The sequence below is a fragment of the Haliotis rufescens genome, unplaced genomic scaffold (assembly GCF_023055435.1).
Source record: "Haliotis rufescens isolate VD_foot unplaced genomic scaffold, xgHalRufe1.0.p SCAF_13, whole genome shotgun sequence".
NCBI lineage: Eukaryota > Metazoa > Mollusca > Gastropoda > Lepetellida > Haliotidae > Haliotis > Haliotis rufescens.
Window position 1 is genome coordinate 14,371,465 of NW_025963813.1, and position 24,942 is coordinate 14,396,406.

General features: G+C 39.9%; 1 protein-coding gene across 1 annotated transcript in view; it reads right to left on the minus strand.

The window, feature by feature from the left end:
• The window catches only part of LOC124111176, a 187,156-nt gene that overhangs the window by 125,233 nt on the left and 36,981 nt on the right, over positions 1-24,942 (minus strand). Inside the window, exons 26-43 of the mRNA XM_048394836.1 lie at positions 24,459-24,638; positions 23,829-23,976; positions 23,259-23,339; positions 22,075-22,223; positions 20,280-20,418; positions 19,151-19,375; positions 18,280-18,346; positions 16,610-16,773; positions 15,546-15,679; positions 13,794-13,932; positions 10,842-11,087; positions 9,274-9,468; positions 7,656-7,747; positions 6,322-6,367; positions 5,225-5,476; positions 3,433-3,487; positions 1,476-1,645; positions 581-754 (exon numbers count right to left, since the gene is read on the minus strand). Of these exons, the coding sequence (XP_048250793.1) occupies positions 581-754; positions 1,476-1,645; positions 3,433-3,487; positions 5,225-5,476; positions 6,322-6,367; positions 7,656-7,747; positions 9,274-9,468; positions 10,842-11,087; positions 13,794-13,932; positions 15,546-15,679; positions 16,610-16,773; positions 18,280-18,346; positions 19,151-19,375; positions 20,280-20,418; positions 22,075-22,223; positions 23,259-23,339; positions 23,829-23,976; positions 24,459-24,638 (2,656 nt within the window). The remainder of the gene's footprint in view (positions 1-580; positions 755-1,475; positions 1,646-3,432; positions 3,488-5,224; positions 5,477-6,321; positions 6,368-7,655; positions 7,748-9,273; positions 9,469-10,841; positions 11,088-13,793; positions 13,933-15,545; positions 15,680-16,609; positions 16,774-18,279; positions 18,347-19,150; positions 19,376-20,279; positions 20,419-22,074; positions 22,224-23,258; positions 23,340-23,828; positions 23,977-24,458; positions 24,639-24,942) is intronic.

A 24,942-nucleotide genomic window follows, 5' to 3' on the forward strand; every position in this document is an offset into this window, starting at 1 on the left:
ATCAATAACTGTACACAGTTGTATCACACTGCCAAGGATTTCATTTCTCTGTATACCACATCTATAATAAACTGTGTCTCAGGATTCCAGCAAATGTTTCTTGAGGTGAGTGAGTGAGTATGGTTTTACGACGATTTTAGCAATATTACAGCAATATCACGGCGGGGTACACCAGAAATGGGCTTCACACAGATCGGCTCTATGAGCTATTGTTTTATGCCGCTTTTAGCAATATTCCCGCAATATCACGGCGGGGGACACCAGAAAGGGGCTTCACACATTGTACCCATGTCAGGAATCGAACCCGGGTGACGAGCGAACGCTTTAACCACTAGGCTACCCGACCGCCCCTAAAAGTTTCTTGACTTAGAAGACACTACAGATCGTCTCTGGTAGCTATGGCGAAACATTTATTATACATGTGATTGAGCAATGTTCAATAAACATACTATTGATAGGTCTGTACATATTCTTCATTACTCCTCAGACCTCTCTCCCCCCAAAACTCACCATTCCTCCATCCATCCACACTGGGGGTGTACGGCTCTCTCTGAACATCACACCTCCCCCCAAAACTCACCATTCCTCCATCCATCCACACTGGGGGTGTACGGCTCTCTCTGAACATCACACCTCTCCTCCTTCAAGAACTCGGCGATGCCAAACTTGTCCAGCAACAGTCTTGCAGCCGACTGAGAAAGGGCTTGGGCAGCATCCAGACCCAGTTCCTTCGTCCATTCTGAGAGGGAGAAATCTGGAGAGGATTGAGACAAGGTAATCAATGCTTAGATTACTTAAAGATATGCACACACAATAAAATCTTTGCTCAGTGGTTATGTTTCCATGAAGCATGTCTTGATTCCAGCAAATAACAAGTCAAAAGACATTTCTACAAAGTATCTTGATGGCTAGTGGAAGTCAAAGTCATTGCAAAGGAAACTCGAAAAATAATTTTTTCCAAAATCCGAAACTATCAAAAGGCACCAGGTTACCACTTGGCCAATCTATGTGTCAAGTTTGGTGAAAAAATTACTGACGGTTTTCAAGATCTGCTCCAGAAAGGAGCACTACAGCCATTTTCAGTCTAAGTCAAAGTCGTTGCCATGGAGACTCAAAATATTTTTTTCTTCCAAAATCCCAAACTATCAAAAGGCACCAGTTCACCACTAGACCTATCTATGTGCCAAGCTTGGTTAAGATATCTCTAATGCTTTTATATATAGTTCTGCTACGGAAACAAAACGTGACAGACAGACAGCACCCATTCCTATATTCCCTTCCACTTTGTGGTGGGGGATAAGAATAAAAATACACAACAAACCATTAACAATCTACAACCATTAATATACCAAAATCTCAGACAAATGAAACTGTGTCGACAGAAATTAAGCTTTTATAATGGATGTATGATATACTGAAGGAGTCCATGAATATTTGATCCCCCCAAATTTAACGGCTGTATGATTGAGACTGACTCTGTTTGGAGAATTCCACCAGAGCCTTGGCATCACAGGCTGGTATCCTCTCTCCCTTCATCAACTGCAGACCTCCGTCTGGGAAACAGAAGCTCTCGTCGTCTATCGGGATGCACGTGGTCACGCTCAGGTCAATGATGAAGCCCTGGCTGTACTTGGATATGGAGAAGCTGAAACAGATGTGAGAGAGTCCATCGTAACGCAGACTACAAGTAAGGTTTAAGCCATCTTCACGGAATGTTGGAGAAAGCAACAAGAGTTATCAGAAGATGACAAATTCCCCCGGGGCCCCACTACAGCAAAAGGCACCACTTCAGCCCCTGGTTAATACATGTACATGAAATATCTTTCACGGTTTTCAAGTTAAGCTTCAGGAAAGAAATATGGGTTGACAGACAGACGGATGGACAGACACATGATGACTATATCCCCCTGCATCATATGCCAGGGGGGAGAACAGGTGGCCCAGTCGTCTAAGGCGCCGAGATTCGCTGTGCAGAGTTGCATCCCTTGGGCAAGCCAGAAACCTATGATTGTGGGTTCGAATCCCGGTTCGCCCCAATTATGTTTCTAGGTTTGTCAGCACCATACCCGTCCTCGTGGGTTTCACCGAAGTGGTAAACGTCAGAGACCTGCATCACTTCGGGCTTTCCTCCCACATTAAGCTGACACGCCATGATGTTACTGGAATACTGTTAAAAGCGGCGTTAAACCAAACTCACTCACTCACTCACTCAAATATGTATGAAGCAGTGTTGTTGTCAAGTGGTTAACAGGGATCGATGTCGCTTTATCAAAACTGCATCAGTGCGTAAAAAACAGGTAACAGGTGCAGGTAACTGTTATTGCCTGGTTGCACCCAGTGCAGGTAACATTTCTCACTCACTCACTCACTCATATGCCAGGGGCATAAAATTGCCAAAGGTTGTAGACTACAACACTGGTGAAGCATTAGTACGGTCATGAACTTGAAAGCCACAAAACCCTTTCCATACTGAGAAATCTCTGCTGAAAGCAGAGTCGACTGTACGATTCCAACGGTATCGTGAAGGATCAGGATCGGGTCTGTGGAGGAATCTGGGATCTGAACACATGGTCAGTAGATTCTGGCACAAACAGAAGATGTTCGTCTGCAGACGTGGACACCATGCTGTTGTTCTTGGTTCAGGTGTATGCTGAATGCCATCTTCTCGAGGCAAGGGCGTTGACTGACTATAAAAGTCCAGTTGCCACCCTTGCCGAACTAGGCTGGAATTCCGGAGTTACATTTTGGCTGGACTAACGGGTCTGTGCATAGTCCAATCAAAATCGCGCAACGAACTAGACATCCAATTTGAAAAAAACATACGTGCAGATTTTGACAGATATTTTCCAAATCTTTTCATGTTTTTAATCAAGTTGCTCAAATGATTTGATGCACTTAGCGAGGTATGATGCACTGTGACAGGTAATACCAGTTTTATTACGATATAGATCTTGATTATCGATCTGATTGTCTTGACTGGGTGCTACAATTTTGTTTGAAGCAAATGCAAGTGATATGAGAGATGGAATCCGATTGGTCAATAGGGGGGACATAGAAGGGATGTAACTTGTAATAGCCACAGGTGGTGCTACAATTGATCCACGAAATTCCAGCATAGTTCGGCAAGGGTGGAAACTGGATTTTTGTAGTCATTAACACCCTTGCCTCGGTAAGAAGGCTAAATGTATGTTAAAACATATACTTTATTCAATAGTTGCACTGACATTAAATTAAAATGTCTACACACCCAAAAAACTGATCGAAATATGTTCTAGGCCCCATTCCACAAGGCGATCAAAGCCCTTGAACGATTATAACTCCCATATCTTCACATAGACTTACGACGGTCATAGTGCTACCAACCGCTTTGCAGAATGAAGCCCAGATAGACAATGCTATCTGAAGCATGTTGAACAAATAAATGTCCTCTACCTTATGATGATCGGGGCCGGGTCTCCATCTCCTATTTCCAGAGCTGTAACACTCCCTGAAAGAATGAAAACAGGTTGTAGAGATCGGGATACATGATAACAGCTGAACTCGGAACATCAGGAAGTCACCAAATGATTACACCCAGTGAATGTCAGCTTAAACGCGACGATAGTTTTGTGTCAGTGTCAGTCTTGAAACCCAACCTTCAAAGAACCTTCTGTGCCAATCTATGCAAGGCATTATTGCATTCAAAATATTTTAACAAGTTATTGTTTCCAAATATTATTGCATATAATGTATTTATCATTTCACATGAGACAAATATTATCAGTTTCACAACAAAATGCAAAAAACTTGTAACTGAAGAGTGAGTGAGTGAGTTGGGTTTAACGCGGCTTTTAACAGTATTCCAGTTATATCACGGCGTGTCAGCTAAATGTGGGAGGAAAGCCCGAAGTGATGCAGGTGTCAGACGTTTACCACTTCGGTGAAAACTACGAGCACGGGTATGGTGCTGACAAACCTAGAAACATAAACGGGGTGAACAAGGATTCGAACCCACAATCATAGGTTTCTGGCGTGCCCAAGGGACGCAACTCTGCACAGCGAATCGCGGCGCCTTAGACGACTGGGCCACCTGTGCCCCTATAACTGAAGATCTCTGAGAGAATATGTGCACTGAGTGAGCCAAGTTCAACGTCACTTGGAACAGTATTTCAGCTTGAGTGAATCAGTTCCTGCAAGGAATGGTCCATTTGCCCATTAGACTAAAAAAATAATAGCCTTGATTCTCAGGCACCACCCACATCATCATAAAGTCCGCTGTACGTTTCGTTTTTATTTCCATAAAAAATCAAAAAAATCTTTTATAAATATATATTCCGCGTCTCGAACACACGACCCCGGCAGTGAAGTGCTACAACACTTAAGAACAACATGATTTCTCCAAATTTAAGGTCAACAAAAGTTGGTGACATACTAGCTTGAACAACAAAAAAACAAACCAAAAACACTGCCCGCCCGCTCTATATTTTCAAAAGCCTTTGCCTGAGAACAAATTTGTTTATTTTTTTAAGCCTAAAACAGTTCAAGTCACTTAGTTTGTGGACCGGCACACTTCATCATGCTGGAGCATATACTCTTGTATGTGTTTCCTGATCTTTCCATGTTATGTTTTTTAAGCCAAGAAATATAAAACAACAGTCAAATGAATTTCCATAAGGGTTCCCATATAGACATGAAAACAGTAAAACGTAAAAAATCTGTGAAGATCCAGGTTAGAATTTGTCTTCAGCAACCCATGCTTGTCGTTAGAGGCAAATAATGGGATCAAATGGTCAGGGTCGCAGACTTGGTTAATGCATGTCATCAATCCTAATTGACAAGATCGATGCAAGTCAATCACTGGATTGTCTGGTCCAGATTTGATTCTTTACAGATCAACATCATAAAGCTGGAATATTGCTGAGTGGGCGTTAAACAACTAACAAACAAAAACTAAAAGATTAAATTAATAATAATTTGGCATGTTTAGTCTGGAAAGCCCAAAGTGAAAGGTTGAAAACGCTTACTGAGTTTCTCAAAACGTTTGTTTGTAAGTTGGTATGGTGCTTCCGAAACAGAACTATTGACATAATTTCTTTGAGAATAAATTTCTATGATTTTCCATTCACTAAACTCTATCGAATTAATATCCATTTCACATGACCCTCACGAGATTCCTTTGTGAAGACTATTAATTATTGTAAATATTTCATTCTGCAGGTTCAATAATTTGACAAGCACATCTTACCCCAGTTGTATTCCAGGAGTGTTTCCTTATGATAATACGACCCAAATCCGACCTCCACAGTGAAGTTACAGGGCTCGAACTTGAGGAAGAACGGGACGCTCTTGAGAAGAGGCTGGTCAAATAGGGGTATATTGAAGACAAAGTCCACACAGCACTGGACACCGAAACAGTTCTCCGGCAGACCACAGGTCACCTTGTCCCTGAAGCTGGAGGGCAGGTAGCTGGTGATGTTGGGAAGCTCCCAGGGGCAGTCTAGAACAAACATGAGGTAGACTGAATGCAAGTTTAACCAATATTTGTGAGTGAGTGAGTTGGGTTTAACGCCGCTTTTAACATTATTCCAGTTATATCACAGCATGTCAGCTTAATGTGGGAGGAAAGCCCGAAGTGATGCAGGTCTCAGACGTTTACCACTTCGGTGAAACCCACGAGCAAACCTAGAAACATAATTGGGGCGAACCAGGATTCGAACCCACAATCATAGGTTTCTGGCGTGCCCAAGGGACGCAACTCTGCACAGCGAATCGCGGCACCTTAGACGACTGGGCCACCCGTGCCCCCACCAATATTTGTGACCAACCATGAGATAATTATGGGACCTTATGGGTGAAAAATCATATTTTGACTTCTCATCGGGATCTTAGGAACACAAAAATACAATTCACAAGCTTAAATTCATATCTATTACAGCGAGACATGACATCAAACATTTGGACTCATTTTCTGCAAAGTCCCATTTTCTGACTTAAAACTGTTTTGGGAGGCGGTTGGGTAGCCTAGTGGTTAAAGCGTTTGCTCGTCACGCCGAAGACCCGGGTTCGAATCCCGACATGGGTACAATGTGTGAAGCCCATTTCTGGTGTCCCCCGCCGTGATATTGCTGGAATATTGCTGAAAGCGGTGTAAAACCAAACCACTAGGCTATCCGACCGCCCCTCCACCAGCTCAGAGACATGATTTAATTATCAATACAAATAGTGAGCTTCTATGAACATAAAACTTCTCTTCACCACCTCAGAGACATGATTTAATTATCAATACAAATAGTGAGCTTCTATGAACTTAAAAACTTCTCTTCCTTGATGATGGACAATTACCTGCAGGGGACGCCCCCAGAGAACAGGGGCCATCAGAAAACACAGTCTGAAAGGGAAATAAGATAATTATTGTTATACCTCTATTAAGAATCTTGCAATTCCATTGGTTAATCTGTACCATGTGATGAAACAATACATTTCAATGTAGACACCAAAATCATGTGACAGAGGACGGTTTAAAGGCTATATAAATCTAAACTTAATAACGGTATAACAAAACAAATAATTACTCTTGACAAGGTCAACTTGCAAAACAAGAACCCTTGGACCCCTTTGATTTTTCATTTTTATTGCATAATGACCTCATCAAGAGTAAATTATTTGTATAACATTGGCATTTATCAAATAATTGAAATTTTGAATTAGGCTTCATAAAAACACTAAAATTTCACTAAATGCATGTCAGCAGCTATATCATAGGTAAAATGAATACCCATCCCAGCTTTCTGCTACAGTATGTTATTTTTAACGTAGCGAAAACAATTTGACATCAGCAGTACTTCAATGTTTACCATCTTCCTGAGGCAAGGGAGTTAATTGACTGTAAAAGTCCAGTTCTCACCCTTGCCGAACAAGGCTGGAATTCTTGGCTCAATCATAGCGCCACCAGTGGCTATTATGAGTTATGTCCCTTGTATTTCCCTCCTATTGACCAATCAGATTCCACCTCTCATATCACTTGCATTTGCTTCAAACAAAATGGGGGCGCCCAGTGAGGAGGATCTGATCAATAATCGACATCTATATTGTGATAAAACGGGTCTTACTTCATGATTAAAAACATGAAAGTATTTGGAAAATATTTGTTGACGCCGAGTTGGCAGTACACATGCTTTGCAAATCCTGCACTGCAGTTTACGAACAAAATGTCGATTTCGTTACTCGATTTTGATTGGACTATGCACAGACTCGTTAATCCAGCCAACGAGTATAACGCCATTATTCCAGACCAGTTCGGCAAGGGTGGAATCTAGACTATTAATTCAGTTAACTCCCTTGCCTTGGGAAGACAATGTTTACAGTAACACTTGAACATTAGTTTTGCAACACAAAGAAAACTTCAAAATATTGAACTTCATAGTATAATAGGGTTTTCAATGCGGGTTTTCTGAAATGCTATAGAGTACAAAATATCTAAGAAAAAGTATAAACTAAAAAGGACAACTGGCTGTTTTACCATTAAATGAATGACAAAAAATATAGAAAAATAACATATAATGATTTAACATGAAACAATATTCTTGCTTCTATGATTTGCTTTTATGAGAAGGTTTGACATGATTCAGTTCATAACAAAACCTTTATGACATCATACAAAGAAACATTTTGCTTACATCAAGTTTAAGTTTTTTGAAGATGACGTCTACCACTTCGCCAATAATCTTCCCTCCCATCTTTCTTGCAAGGTCCTTGATGGAACCGGTTCCTGGAAATACAATACTATCTTCAACATTCCAAACATTGAAGTCATAAAGACATTGTTATACAAGACATAGACTTAAATGCAAAACTTCAATGTCAGAGAATAATCAGTCTCCACTATCAGCTGAAACAGATTTCACTCGGCATCACCTAAAATAGAGATGAGGTGAGGTGAAATGGGGTTTAACGTCGCGTCCAAGATTATTGCACTTATATAGCGACGTGCATGTACGTGTGTGTGTTTGTATGGCTGCTTGTACTAGTCCGGACTGATGCCGATTTATAGTGCTAGCTCACTGAGATATTATGCCGCAGTTTAACATAAATACCCCACTCAGACACAGTATACTGACTCCGAGCCAACCAGTCCTTGTTTTAGCCCCTTAATGCCGAGCGCCAGACAGGGTAACAACAAGTACCATCTTTTAACGTCTTTGGGTATGACGCGGCCGGGGATCGAACCCTGGACCTTCCGCTCTCCGGGCGGACGCTCTACCACTAGACCACGGAGGCGGTCAAAATAGAGATGAAAACTGATCACTGATAATGAGTGATGACACCAGGTGTTCTCATAAAAAGGGTAAGCTAAAATTGTCCTGCTCCATCTGTTGCACCTGCCACGCACACAGAACACTGTGGTTTTACTTAAGAATTTTTTTTAGGATTTTATCATCTTTGGATACTGGACAAAATAAGATAGGGATCATAAATATTTTTGAGGATATTTTTTTGTACTGAAAATATATCCCCAAAAATATTCATGATCCCTGACCTTTTCATTCAGTTGTATTGTTACCAATACATAACACAAAATTTAACCTTTTGGATGACTATCAGTCGAATGTGAAATCCTGATATTATGATTCAAACAGCCTACAGTACTGTTGACACCGTGAAGACCTGGGTTAGAATTGGTCTCAAGCAACCCATACTCGTCATAAGGATCAGGTGGTCAGACTTGCCGACTAAGTTGATGCATGTCATCGTATCTCAAATGAGTGGATCGATGCCCATGATGTCAGTCACTGGACTTGATTATTTACAGACCAGCTGGAATATTGCTGACATGCATCAACCAAGTCAGCAAGACGGACTACCGTATCCCATTAGTGGCTTCTTGCGACAAGTATGGGTTGCAGAATACCAATTCTAACACCGACCCTCACAGGTCATTTTCTGAACAGTGAGCGAGTGAGTGAGTTGGGTTTAACGCCCGCTTTTAACATTATTCCAGTTATATCACGGCGTGTCATCTAAATGTGGGAGGAAAGCCCGAAGTGATGCAGTTCTCAGACGTTTACCACTTCGATGAAACCCACGAACACGGGTATGGTGCTGACAAAACTAGAAACATAATTGGGGCGAACCGGGATTCGAACCCTCAATCATAAGTTTCTGGCGTGTCCAAGGGATGCAACTCTGCACAGCAAATCGCGGCGCCTTAGACGACTGGGCGACCCGTGCCCCCTGTGCAGATTAGGAATCATCATTGTCCAAATTAGCTAGAATTTGTGTGGAAATATTTAATACCTGGTAGAGAAAAGTTTTCATTGCATAGAGGAATTGGGACATCGAAGTTCTCCAGGAAAGTAGAGTCAAGGATGGGTTCAGCCCCAATACCCAGCTTCAGTCCCATGGTGACGATGAAGACCTTCCTCGTCTCATCTCGGTCTATTGTGTACCTGATGACCACTTCGTCTGACAGCTTCAGCTCAGAAGGCGTCCCTGTAGAGGAAACAAAATAAACATTAAATACTGTAAATCTTGAAATGAATGTGTCTCCAAATGAAGTCAACTGCTAGCCCAAAGCCAAAAATGCAACTCAATATGAATGCAACTCCCCCCAAACACATCCCCCTTCCCCCCAGCCCCCGTAGAATTATCAGTATATATAGAGAAAATGGCAATCAAACAGCAAATAGCACCGTTTATTAGCGCTGACTAGAGTACTTCTGTACAAAACAATACATAGTGTTTTGCCACAAACAACAGATCATTGATATGTTTATTCTGTTGACCGGCATTAAGGAAGTTCAAAGGAAATAAAATAATTGAAACAACTCAAGTTGATGCAGTCTAAAAGTACAAAGATGCTGTGATGCGTGGGTGGCGTCTGTCTGGACTTGCTGGAGTAATCAGTCATGCAAAGTTTGACACGAGCTCGAGGGAGTGGAACTCTAGACACCAGCAGTGACAATTCACAGGATGTCCATTTTGTAATTTCTAGTGTTTCAAGATATAAATGCTATGTTTAAAAGACCACTTGCTTTTTTCGTATTTAATTCGTGCTCGCATTAATTTCTAGATTTACCATATAAGGTTCAGACTTGTTAGCTGTCTATGTATCTCATTTATTTATATATATATATATATTTGATTTTGGGTCAAATCCAATTTTCATAAAGTCAGTCTCATTAAAATCAGACCTTAGTTCTCGCTACTGCTAAACAAAGATCTGAAGACATCCTGTTTTGGGTCACGTCAGAACGACCTTTCATCCGACCAATCAGAGCGTCACTTACCAGATTATGAAAGTGACAGTCGGAATGTGATTTCTAATCATGCAACCACGAAAACTTTAACACAGGGTATTCCGAATGATAGTTACGGGTTTAACGACTGAATCCATACAATCTACACTATCTATTAGCCATTCCAGAATGTTCTTTTGTTCAGGTTTCAAATTTGTAATGGAGAATTTGTCAAAATATGTTTCGAAGCGTAGTCGCCAATTTGAAATTAGTGCTGTAAAGCTGGAGAAAGCTGCCTTCTGATTGGTCATTCCATTGGTCGGTCAAAGTTCGCGCAAGGTCGGTCTGACGTGACCCGTAATGGGATGTCCTCAGATCTTTGTTTAGCGGTAGCGAGAACTAAGATCTGATTTTAATGAGATTGTCATAAAGTCAGATAAAGTATCAGAAATATACATTTATATTTCGTTAAACATCCCATTATTCATTCATACATATTTACAATGTCCTCATATGTCTGTAAAAGAGCATCCGTCTTTGTATTAACAGCACAATATATTTTATTAATATTTATTTCTTTGCAACAATAAGGACAAATAATTAAAACAACACAATATCTTCACTCACCCCAAGCATAGCCAAAGAGTATGACCTCGTGGGTGCAGGTCTCGAAGTTGAGCACCAGCGTGAATCTACAGGGGTCCAGCTCTATGTGGGCCTTGAATGCCTTGTTGAAGCCAATCGCCTTGATCTCGGCGTCCACGCAGGCGTCAACTCGGAGACAGTTGGAGGAAATGGACATGTAGATGATCTTGTCCAGCTTGGGATTTCTTACTGCTGGCAGGGTGAGAGTCTTTCCAAGGACGGTACACTCTGGAACAGTGGGGAGTGGATAAGCTATTACATGTAGGAGTGAGTGAGGGAGTGAGTTGGGTTTAACGCCACTTTTAACAGTATTCCAGTAATATCGCGGCGTGTCAGCTTAATGTGGGAGGAAAGCCCCAAGTGATGCAGGTCTTAGACGTTTACCACTTCGGTGAAAGCCACGAGCACGGGTATGGTGCTGACAAACCTAGAAACATAATTTGGGCGAACCAGGATTCGAACCCACAATCATAGGTTTCTGGCGTGCCCAAGGGACGCAACTCTGCACAGCGAATCGCGGCGCCTTAGACAACTGGGCCACCCGTGCCCCCCTATTACATGTAGGAGGTCAATCACAAGCAGTTAAATTATGCATTGTGGTGAAATGTATTATGCATTGTGGTGAAATATATTATGCATTGTGGTGAAATGTATTATGTATTGTGGTGAAATGTATTATGCATTGTGGTGAAATATATTATGCATTGTGGTGAAATGTATTATGTATTGTGGTGAAATGTATTATGTATTGTGGTGAAATATTATGTACTGTGGTGAAATATATTATGTATTGTGGTGAAATATATTATGTATTGTGGTGAAATATATTATGTATTGTGGTGAAATGTATTATGCATTGTGGTGAAATATATTATGCATTGTGGGGAAATATATTATGTATTTTGGTGAAATATATTATGCATTGTGGTGAAATATATTATGTATTGTGGTTAAATGTATTATGTATTGTGGTGAAATGTATTATGTACTGTGGTGAAATATATTGTGTATTGTGGTGAAATATATTATGTATTGTGGTGAAATATATTATGTATTGTGGTGAAATGTATTATGTATTGTGGTGAAATGTATTATGCATTGTGGTGAAATGTATTATGTATTGTGGTGAAATATATTATGTATTGTGGTGAAATATATTATGCATTGTGGTGAAATATATTATGTATTGTGGTGAAATATATTATGTATTGTGGTGAAATGTATTATGTATTGTGGTGAAATATTATGTACTGTGGTGAAATATATTATGTATTGTGGTGAAATATATTATGTATTGTGGTGAAATATATTATGTATTGTGGTGAAATGAATTATGTATTGTGGTGAAATGTATTATGTATTGTGGTGAAATATTATGTATTGTGGGGGAATATTATGTATTGTGGTGAAATATAGTATGTATTGTGGTGAAATATTATCTATTGTGGTGAAATGGATTATGTATTGTGGTGATCATGAAATATATTATGTATTGTGGTGAAATGTATTATGTATTGTGGTGAAATATTATGTATTGTGGTGAAATATTATGTATTGTGGTGAAATATAGTATGTATTGTGGTGAAATATTATCTATTGTGGTGAAATGTATTATGTATTGCGGTGAAATATTATGTACTGTGGTGAAATATATTATGTATTGTGGTGAAATATATCATGTATTGTAGTGAAATATATTATGCATTGTGGTGAAATATATCATGTATTGTGGTGAAATATATTATGCATTGTGGTGAAATATATTATGTATTGTGGTGAAATATATTATGTATTGTGGTGAAATATATTATGCATTGTGGTGAAATATATCATGTATTGTGGTGAAATATATTATGCATTGTGGTGAAATATATTATGTATTGTGGTGAAATATATTATGTATTGTGGTGAAATATATTATGCATTGTGGTGAAATATATCATGTATTGTGGTGAAATATATTATGCATTGTGGTGAAATATATTATGCATTGTGGTGAAATATATTATGTATTGTGGTGAAATATATCATGTATTGTGGTGAAATATATTATGCATTGTGGTGAAATATATTATGTATTGTGGTGAAATATATTATGTATTGTGGTTAAATGTATTATGTATTGTGGTCAAATGTATTATGTATTGTGGTGAAATATATTATGCATTGTGGTGAAATATATCATGTATTGTGGTGAAATATATTATGCATTGTGGTGAAATATATTATGTATTGTGGTGAAATATATTATGTATTGTGGTTAAATGTATTATGCATTGTGGTGAAATGTATTATGTATTGTGGTGAAATATATTATGCATTGTGGTGAAATGTATTATGTATTGTGGTGAAATATATCATGTATTGTAGTGAAATATATTATGTATTGTGGTGAAATATATTATGTATTGTGGTGAAATATTATGTATTGTGGTGAAATATATTATGTATTGTGGTGAAATATTATGTATTATGGTGAAATATTATGTATTGTGGTGACCCCACCCGACCCGAGTACCCGAGTTACCCGTCCCAGCCCTAGTCACGATCATGTTTTTACTCATATTACGTAACTCAGACCGCCATGTCACCAAACAGATCAAAAACCCCATGAAGATCCGGGTAAGGAATGATCTTCAGCAACCCATGCTTGTTTGAAAAGGCGACTAATGGGTGGTCAGGCTCACTGACTTGGTTGACGCATGTCATCATATCTCAATTACGTAGATAAATGCTCATGATGTCAATCACTGGATTGTCTGGTCCAGACTCGATTATTTACAGACTGCGGTCATATAGCTCAAATGTTGCTGCGTGCAGTGTTAAACAACAAAGAAACTGATACCACAGTACAGTGCTATCGACTCCTGGTTTCTTTGACCCCATTGTGTTACTAAAAGACGCCATGATATATCTGTTTTATCTCCGACATACGTTTATCAGCATCTCTCAGCCTCTGCTCCAGCTGAGTCTTGGTTCCGGATACCGCCAGCCCCCTCTCCTGGAGGGACTGCTTCAGAAGGTCCTGGGTGAAGGTCTCCGGGCGGTGGCAGGGGGAGGACTTGCCTGGCGCCTGGGGAAGTATGTAAGTGTCTTTTATTGTAACCTCTTCATTTTGAAATATAAGATAGCTGTGCCATAACGAGGTGTAGTTTATTTCATGATAAAACATTGTTCTATCACGATGTCATTTCTGGAGATTTGAACATAAACTCGCAACTTGATGACGTAAATTGGATTATCCTATTTTGTAGAAGAAAGTCAGTTGTTACCCTTTGAGGTAACAGGGCAACGCAGAAAAATGCAATGACTGAACGATCACATCCCCAGGTGGGCTATGGCAATTGATAAAATGAGAAAAGGTACATATCATGAATTGTTTGATGGGCATGACTTTGCAGTTGACAACCAATCTCATTAAAATCAGATCTTAGTTCTCGCCATTACGGGTCACGTCAGAACGACCTTTCATCCAACCAATCAGAGCGTCACTTACCAGATAATGAAAGTGACAGTCGGAATGTATTTTCTGATCATGCAACCACGAAATATTTAACACGGTGTATTCCGAACGAGAGTTACGGGTTTTAGGATTATATCCATACAATCTAGGCCATCTAGAAGCCATTCCAGAATGTTCTTCTTATCAGTTAAAATTTTTAATCGAGAATACGTCAGGAAATGTTTCGAAACGTAGTCGCCAGTTTGAAACTAGTGTCGTAAAGCTAGAGAAAGCTGCCTTCTGATTGGCTAATGTCGATTTCTTGTCAGTCACTTCATTGGTCGGCCAAAATTAACGAAAGATCGTTCTGACGTGACCCGTAATGGGATGTCCTCAGATCTTTGTTTAGCGGTAGCGAGAACTAAGATCTGATTCTAATGAGAATGGTTGACATCTGTGTGAGGAGCTGTACCGAAATATCACCTTTCCATTACTATAGAAGTTGTTATCTATAAATTGTATCTGATTTGGTACATATCATGTTAGAAATCCAGGAAATACCAAACTTACCCCCCAACTGTTCATAAAACAGACTTGTCTGACATGGGATTGTATTCAGGGTGTCATCATGATTTTAATACTGGTAAATATATGAAAAGCTTGAAACCTTAATGAACATCCTTGAAGAGGTTGTAAATAATGTTGATATGTCAAATTAGAAATAAATGACTTATGGTCGTTGTTTGTCGTACAATAAAACACTGCAGGGAGAAAAAACCATGATAAACAACTACCCCCTCATCGTTTATTTTCTAAAGAAACACTCTTCAACTGAAGAAGTTGTTTTTTTCATAGTTCGTTAGTTTATATAGCTTAATTGTGACTGAGCTTCTTTAAGAATGTTACTGTGCCTTGGCAAATGGCATCTTTGTCATTTATTAACATATATTTCTTGCCAAAAAATTTGTTTTGCAGAAATGAAAAAGACAGGTAGTTGATCTGAGTTCAACTGAACATAAGCCTGTGTCACTTTAACTCTATCAGGACAGCTTTTTCCATCATCTCATATTTTCATATTTTCGAAATGTTTCAATCGACCATTTTCTTCGTGATTGACAATCTAAAAAAATCACCTATTGACATGTTACTTTTGCACATCTTGGCTAAACACATCCTACAACACGACATACAATCAGTTTGTTAACAAATAAGACAAAGAAATGAACCCCGCCACTGTGACGTACAGTTTTCGATATGCAGGGGACGAGGGACAGCACTTCCTCTATGCCCTTGTTAATGGTGTCCTTGACCAGCTGGGACCCCTTCTCCCTGATCCGCTTCCTGATGGCCTCCTTGTCGAACAGGGACTTGTAGTCAACTGGAATGGAGGACATGCGATTGAGAATTTACCAATACAAATCTTTAATAAAGATCATTTCAGTCATCTTTTTAACGCATGTTCGTGTTTGTAGTGTTGAAACGGGACCACAATGTAGCATCTAGTGTAATGCTTGTTTAGTTTATAAACCATTTCCACAATAAATATAATAATAATAAGAAGAAGAATGTTTGTAGTATTGAAACAGGGCCACTATGTAGCATCTAGTGTAATGCTTGTTTAGTTTACAAACCATTTCCACAATAAATATAATAATAATAAGAAGAAGAAGAATGTTTGTAGTATTGAAACAGGGCCACTATGTAGCATCTAGTGTAATGCTTGTTTAGTTTACAAACCATTTCCACAATAAATATAATAATAATAAGAAGAAGAAGAATGTTTGTAGTATTGAAACAGGGCCACGATGTAGCATCTAGTGTAATGCTTGTTTAGTTTATAAACCATTTCCACAATAAATATAATAACAATAATAATAATAATAATAATAAGAAGAAGAACAACAACACAACAATAAAAATAACAATAACAAATAACAAAACCCTTTCCAGATTCACCAGAAATCTCGATTTTACGATTACGACAAAATCATGAGGATGTGTTTCTGAACCACCATCAAATAGTGATGACACCAGGTCTTCAGCATCGTTCTACGCAATATAACACATGTACAATGACATGCACCAACCAAGTCAGGTCGCCCCACAACTACGTCCCATAAGTCGCCTCTTATGACACTCATGGATTCCTGAAGACCAATTCCAACCCGCATCATCTTAAAGTCAACCTCTGATACAACAAAGCGCAGGAAAACCTGTAAATACATCTGTTTTATCTGAAATTTGGAATTCACAAAGTTATGAACCCAATCATGTGTAACCACTCCCGTGGACTCGAAAATGCACTTACTCTCGGGCCACCGCATAGTGCCATCATCAAGGCAGATGGGTAGAGGCGTTGGTGCCTCGTCAAGGATGTTGAAGAAAGCGATGCAGTTCTCACTGTCGTCCAGGGCACAGAAACCCGCCCCTAACGTGATCAGCGACACAAACTCATCCTTCTCAAGTCTGACTCTGTACACAGAAAAAAGTGATGACCGAAAACATCAAAGTGTTTCTCTCATAAGTTGAACTGGATGAAGCTATATAAGCTGTAAACAAAGCTGTAAACAGAACACTTACAAACAGGGCTGGGACGAGTCCAAATTTGCTATCCGGGTACCCACTGTAGGTCTCAAGAGATACAAAATGTACGATTGGGAATTTATTTACCACAGTACTTGCAAAACGTATTTAGATACATGTATTAAACGATCTGGTCATGCATACACTGAAGTTGACTTAAGTTACCGTATTTGACTTAATAAGCGCCTACGGCGATATTTGCTGATATATTGGCTAGTGAAAAAGCCCAATTTGCATCCCTTCCGATTGATCAATGTACACAAGACTTATTTATTCGGTATAATACGCACATGTGTGTTACATGCACCCTTATTTATGGGCAATTAAATTCTGGAAAAATATATCTGTCGTACATAAACATTTCAGGCTGTCAGCATAAACAAAGAAATTTATCTTTCAACTATGTTTTTTTCCACCAAAATAATATTCTAATAAGAGCCCCCTATTTCTAATTTTGAGAGCGCCCGGGCGCTTATTGCGTCGAATACGGTATATCTTTATTCAACCATATGAAAAGTCAGAAGGAATGGATGTATAATCAGAAAGAAATGCGAACATTTGTGACTTGTAATGTAACCATAGAGTTCCAGATACCTCTTGTCATTAAACAATATATCACGTGACTAACCAAGGGTCCGGGGAGTCCTGTTGGTACCAGCTTCCTACTTAGGACCCACCCGACCCGGGTACCCGAGTTACCCGTCCTAGCCCTACTAACAAACTGGTTCCATGGTAAAAAATAAGATTTATCGGATTATATGTTTTTAGACAGCCATTTTTTGCGATTTCTCATGCTATAACGAGGGGTGTGACATCATACTACATTGTAAAAACTCAGATGATGGGTTGTTTTTAAGATAAAATTCTTTCATAGGTGAGGGAGATGTCTTACAGTTGGTCATGTGATTTGTGAGAAATGTTTCTTAAGTGTCCCAAAACCCATAATACAAGGATATAGTCTTGAACGATGGTATATATCCAGAGATCAGAAGATAACTATAAGGTTTGATTAATATTCAAATTCTGAATTATAACAAACTTTAAATCATAACATGCACAAACACATTTATTGGTGAAGAATAATGCAGTGGGAGTTTCAGTGCTGTGCGAGTGGGTGAGTATTGTTTAACACTGCATCAGCAATCCAGAACGCTATTCGAGGCAACCAGTGGTGAAACTCGATAACTTGCCAAGATATGATGATCGTGGGATCTAATCCTAGGTTTGCTAAAATTATGGCCCTTGGTCAATCAGTATCCCATCCCTGCTCCAAATGTTTCTTTAAATATAAAAACTGTTAACATTCACGACCTACATCAAACTGACAGAAGTTCTGTTCCAAGTGGCACAAACCACAACTCACTCACTCACTCACACATTGCATCCAAGACTTACTTGACAACCAGCTCGATGCCTCCTAGAATATTAAGTTTGATGCCTGTTTTAAGTGTCTTGTCAAAACCTGTAAAATTAGAAGAGGCAGAATTGTTGTTTTTGTGACATTACAATATAAAACGTCAACGCCACCAGAGAATATTCAGTGTCCAATATCTGCTGAAACAGATTCCATTGAGAGTAAAAGGCAAATTGTGATGAAAGTTATGTGCTAAATCACAGAAAATCAATGACACCAGGTGTTCATGAATAGGGTAAGCATGTTCTGTTCTACCGGTAGCACCGCCACACATGCAATTTCTATAAAAAGTAAAAGTGTCTATTTGTTGCCTAAAGCCATACGGCGACGGCCTGTAAACAAACCCGTCTAAATTCCAGTCACTTGAGACAAAACAACCGAATCTAAAGTTATTTTTCATAAAGGCATATTACAGTAAAGTCTAGCCATACAATCTACCAATACCAACAACTGTTTTATTTTCCTGCATGTTTATTCATATTTTTATCCCCTGCCACGAGGTGAAAGGGGATATGAGAATGGGAGCTGTCCGGCCGTCTGTCCGTCCGTTCTTCCTTCCATCATGTTTCATTTCTGGAGCAGAACTCAAAAACCATGAGAGAAATCTGAATGAAACTTGGCACATATATAGGTCGAGTGGTGAACTGGTGCCTTTTGATATTTGGGGATTTTAAAAATATTTTTCGAGTTTCCATGGCAACGACTTCTTTAGACTTAAAATGACGATAGTGCTCATTTCCTGGCGCAGATCTTGAGTACCGTACAATATAAGAGTTCTTGCCTTGCACACAACCGGACATGTCATATTGGCAGGGGGTTTGAGTATTTCATGCTTGTTATTCTAAATATTACCTGCGACGATGTCTTTTAGGCCGTCCAGAGCGCCAAACGTCTTCTCGAACTTCTTCTCCACGCCAACAACGAACTGGAATTCACAGGGATCAAGCCTGGCATACACCTTGTAGGCCTTCCGGAACATGAACAGCTTGAAGTGGGCACAGCACTCCAGGCCAAGACACATGCTGTCAAATGTGCAGTAGATGTTCTTCGGCATCCCTATCTTCATGGCCGGACACTCTGAAAATATGGGGACCAGATTAGCATAGGTCTCTATTGTTGTTCATTAGGGGCGACTAATTTGGGTTGGGTTGGTCCGGATCAATTGATATCATGTCATCGATATCGTTCCCTGTCGGTGTGGGATGCTGTTCAGAGTATCATCCACTGATGTTTTGTTTGTTTGTTTGTTGTTTAACGTCGCACTCAGCAATATTCCAGCTTTTTGACGGCGGTCTGTAAATAATTGAATCTGGACCAGACAATCCAGTGATTGACATCATGAGCATCAGTCTACGCAATTGGGATAGGATGACATGCATCAACCAAGTCAGCGAGCCTGACCAGCCAATCCCATTAGTTGCCTCTAACGACAAGCATAGTCGCCTTTTACGGCAAGCATGGGTTGCTGAAGACCTATTCTACCCCGGATCTTCACGGGTCAACTCTTGCTCTAGTGTCCATTGGAGTTCAGTGTTGCATCCACTGATGTGTGATTTTTTTATTGTGTAACAAGAGTCTAATGAAATACAGGTCATTGATGGTCACCATTTTTGTAAAGCCTATCTTTCCTAAAAAATGTCGAAAGTATAGTTTATCAACTACACAACCGGTCATTATGATAATGACCATATGCTGTGGAAAATAAAGTTGGGTTTACGCCGCTTTGAACAATATTCCAGCTGGTATCACGGTGTGTCAGCTTGATGTAGGATGAAGTGATGCAGAACTTTACCACTGTTGATGAACCAAGACCCCTCAATCAGCAGATCCTGGCACAACTAGGGGACACAACTCTGCACAACAAATTCTGGTGCCTTAAACAACTGGGTTACCAGTGTTCCCTCAAGAGAAGAGAAGTTTAAAACCAATGTTAAAGGACAGTGGAATTAAGTCGGTCTATATGTTTGTCTACAAAACCTACTATTCTGTGGCGTTGTGATCCTGGTTATCATCTGTTCCCTGGTGCCATCAGCTCTCTGACCTCTTTCGGTCAGCTCAGTTCTCAACTGGTCATCGGTCAGCTGGCTTGGGTTGAAGCATGGCTTGTTGTCAATCATCTCCTGCAATGAACAAGTGAGTGAGTTGTGTTAAACACTGCTTCACAATAAGACCCCTGAAGATTCCGGGGTAGAATTTGTCTTCAGCAACCCATGCTTGCCGTTAAAGGTGACTATGCTTGTCGTAAAAGGCGACTAACGGGATCAGGTGGTCAGGCTCGATGCTCATGATATTAATCACTGGATTGTCTGGTGCAGACTCGATTATTTACAGACCGCCGTCACATAGCTGGAATATTGCTGAGTGCGGCGTTAAACAAGAAACAAGAAACAAGAAAGCCTCACAATACAATAAACTACGTTGATAATGAGCATGCTCATAGCGAACTGACGGATATATTAAACTGTTTGTTTGGTCATGTCCATTTGCTGTATATTTTAGCATAGGTAATTGATGGATATAACCAGGGGTCCGGAAAATTTAAAATCCCAATCGGACATTTGCATTTAGGCCACGCCCCCTTAAAATAGCGTATTTTAGTACGAATTTTCACACACATTACAAGTTTATGTATTCATAATATGATGAATTATGAAATGTTTCAATTTAAATTGTTTAATTCACCGGACAATTAATAACAAATAATATCATTTTAGATTTACATGGAAAACATACGTTTGTTTCTGTTATAATAACGATCTGTTAACGTAGTGAACGGTCTAATTAATATTCATGAGTTATATTCATGAGTCTGCTCAAGTGTACGCGTTGTAACATCTGGATCGAGACTATTATCCCATATTTGGTTATCACGTGACCTCACGGGAAAAGGTTTTTTTTAAACTTAAGATTTTTTTAAAAACAAGACAGATAATTTAATCACAAATACTAAAATATCGTTGATAGCAATAGTTATTTGAATACTTTTTTCATCTGTACTTAATTATTGACAATAAAAAAATGGATATCGATCGTCCGAGAAAGCATGTTATATCATATAACAAACATGCTTATAACAACATAATGGATATAGCAAACTCACTTTATGGTCCCGTGTGTAGTTTGTCAACGCCAATGTTTATGTTCATAACTAAATGTTAATCTCTGAGCAGCTCACGGGTCACAAATCAGCCAATCAAAACATCCGCTGTCTGGTGTGGCAGTTCAAAGCAGCAATAAATGATTGAAGGCAAGTGACAAACTGGATCAACTGTCCTCAATTTACACCCCCAATAAACATTTTTAAAACAGTGATTAGGCAACAGACTCTGAAGTGGATATATCTAAGAGATTCTTATCAAGACTGAGCTCGAAATTTGGTGCCATAAATAGTTTTTCCCCAGAGTTACGTCCCTTGCTACATGTATTTTCACAGAGTTAAGGCCCTTAAACCATACAATTCAACATTAAATTATTTTATTAAATACTATATGAACAAACACAATTTCAATGTGAAATTTCTCATGGCAGGAGATATTGTTTACGCCGTTTTCTTGTTTTAATTTGGAACCGAGTGCTTAAAAGTTTATCTCCTAAAATCTTTCAGACCTTGCTTTTTTCATTAAAATTCCCATTCAGAATACCAGGTACTAAGGTATTGGACATATTTCACCATTCAACGGTATGATGTACACATGATACCCACCCTGTGTATTTTAGTTTTACTCCAAGCAAGGGTATAACTGTTATCGCCATAAGTTACCGCAAGCGACCCTGACCTTGATGAGTTTGATGACGTCCGCCATTTTCTGCTGGCTTTCATCCAGGCCCAGAATGTCCATGATGCCCAGTAGCGCCCCCAGCTTCAAATTCCTCACAGAGAACTTCTTCATAAAAGCTGCAGGTTTCTTGAACAAGGCTTTCAGTGCTAGAAAAGAAATTAACCACATATAATTTAACAAATGTTATATTTGGGATAACACTTTTTCTCGTACTTTTTGGGGTTGAGTCCCGTCCGGGATTCGAACCCACACTTGCCAGAGTGAGGCACCTAATCGCCAGCACACAAAGTCAGCGATCTAACCCACTCAGCCACCGAGGCTTCCACAAAATGAAAGTCCGACAACTGGTAGTCTAGATCACGACTTTCATTTTGTGGAAGCCTCGGTGGCTGAGTGGGTTAGATCGCTGACTCGTTCGACATTTGACCACTTTCTAAATGGCATTGTGTATTCACACATATAATTTACCGCATAAGTTGATGATCGTTGTCAAAACAGTTTCTTACAGATCTGAACAGGTTTTTGTGAAAAGCAAAATGAAAAGTACAGATTAGTTGGTCCCAAAGTGGACGTTTTGAAGAGTGACAGCGGTTTCCAGCTGTGATTCATCATTTGGTTGTTGACTCATCCATTTGTCACAATCAGTTCACGCTTCCCTGGTCCTGTGGATAGAGCGTCTGTCTGCAGGGAGGGTGGTTCTACGCCCTACCGTCATATCAGAATAAAATATGGTACATGTTGCTCTGTATGGAGCTCGGCATCAAGGGGATAAATCATGTATTTTGGTAAAATATATTATGTATTGTGGTGAAATATATTGTGTATTGGGGGCGGTCGGGTAGCCTAGTGGTTAAAGCGTTCGCTCGTCACGCCGAAGACCCGAGTTCGATTCCCGACATGGGTACAATGTGTGAAGCCCATTTCTGGTGTCCCCCCGCCATGATATTGCTGGAATATTGCTAAAAGCGGCGTAAAACCAAACTCACTCTCACGCTCACTCAATCAAGGGGATAAAACAAGGATTTACCTGCATGAAGTGGGATATCCAGTGTGCTAGTACTATAAATCGGCATCAGTCGGGACAAGTACAATGGTTCCCCGCCACCCACCCCAAAGCAGCGTATAACCATACTCTCACCCACACATCCACCCATGAACCACCCATGCACGAAGCCACTCACCCGTATCATTGGTCTTGCCCGCCTTATTCTCTATCTCCGTCTTCTTCGTCTTCTGTTTCTGGTACATAGAGCCGGGCTGATCTGAAACATAAGCATAATATTTTTTTTAATATTATATATCGAAGTGTTAAAATATCGTCATGCTAAAACCGAACTGAGGCGAATGTAGGCAACGCTGGCGGTGGATAGCGGCACGATGGGTTGTAGACAAAATTTACAACAACAGGCGTTATGTTATTGTCGGCCTGACTTCGACAACCGTACACAGGTTCTTTCTGTGATACGATAGAGAGTGCCAATCCCGAATACCATTCTAATTTTTCTCTATGCTTGTCGTTAGAGGCCACTAACGGGATAGGGTGATCTGGCTCTCTGACTTGGTTGATGCATGTCATCGTTTCCCAATTGCGTTGATCGATGCTTAAGATGTCAATCACTGGATTGTCTAGTCCAGACTCGATTTTTGAAAGATTGACGTCATACAGCTGGAATATTGCTGAGTGCGGCTTTAAACAACAAACAACCATTCGCTCGTTCTCAAAGTCAAAACTGAAATATAATTCCACCTACCATTTGCAGCACTCAAGATCTTCGATGGGTCTTTGTCTGGGTCGACGTTGGGCGGATTCTCGATTTTTTCCCCCTGTCTCTCGGGACTGGTGTCATTCTGGTCCTTGCCCAGCAAGCCGATAACGGAGCCAGCCGCCACGGTCTCAAACTGTAGAGGAGACAGGGTGGTATTACTGATTGCCACACACACACTCCCGTTTTTGGAAATTGTGTTGGTCGAGAGGAAATTACTGATATTGACAAATGGCACAATGGTTTATGTGCGAGTTTTATGCCCAGTTCGACAATGATCTAACTATATTAACAAGTGATTGATAATGTGAACACAATCTGAACAAGGCATTTTTTTTAAAAGGGCCGATAAAGAAATGTCCAAGAATCAACACTTTCAAAAATGGGAATCTCTGCTTAGAAGTGAAATCTTTGAAGCAGATCGTAGACATTACAGTCTTATACCGTTTAGGTGTACAAATTAAACTTTTTAAGTTATATCACGGCGTGGCAGTTTAATTTCAGGAGAGCCTGAAGTGACACAGACTTAAGAGATGATGATGATGATGATGATGATGATGAAGATGATGATAATGATGATGATGCTATTATTATTATTATCATTATTATTATTATTACCTTCCAGACCAGTTTGTAGTCATCACATTCCTGAATCCACTTTGGTATCTCAGGAATCCGAGGCTCCAGGAATCGTGTGGGGTCCACAGGACCGTCCGGACGTCGCATGGCGAAGTGGATGTGGTTGCTGCTGCCGCACTCTGACTCCGAGGCTGCCCCGATCACTTGGCCAGCTACCACCTGTGTATTTAGAATGACATGCTCAGAACGTTTGATAATTCGTACATCTTGGAGTATGGGGGGCGACTTTACGTTATTGCTGATAAATTCGGTTAATGCGGTGTTCTCTAGGGATCTGAGAACGCAATTTGAACACATAACGAACGCGCTTGAAAAAGGCATGAAATGTCAATCCAACAGACAGTTGTCTGGAGTCAACCTGTCGTTCAGATGACGTCATATCGTGAGGCTCTCACTTCAGCTTGCCCATCCACATTGAGAATCGCAGAAATATTCAAATATCGGAAAATTCTTACACCCAAAT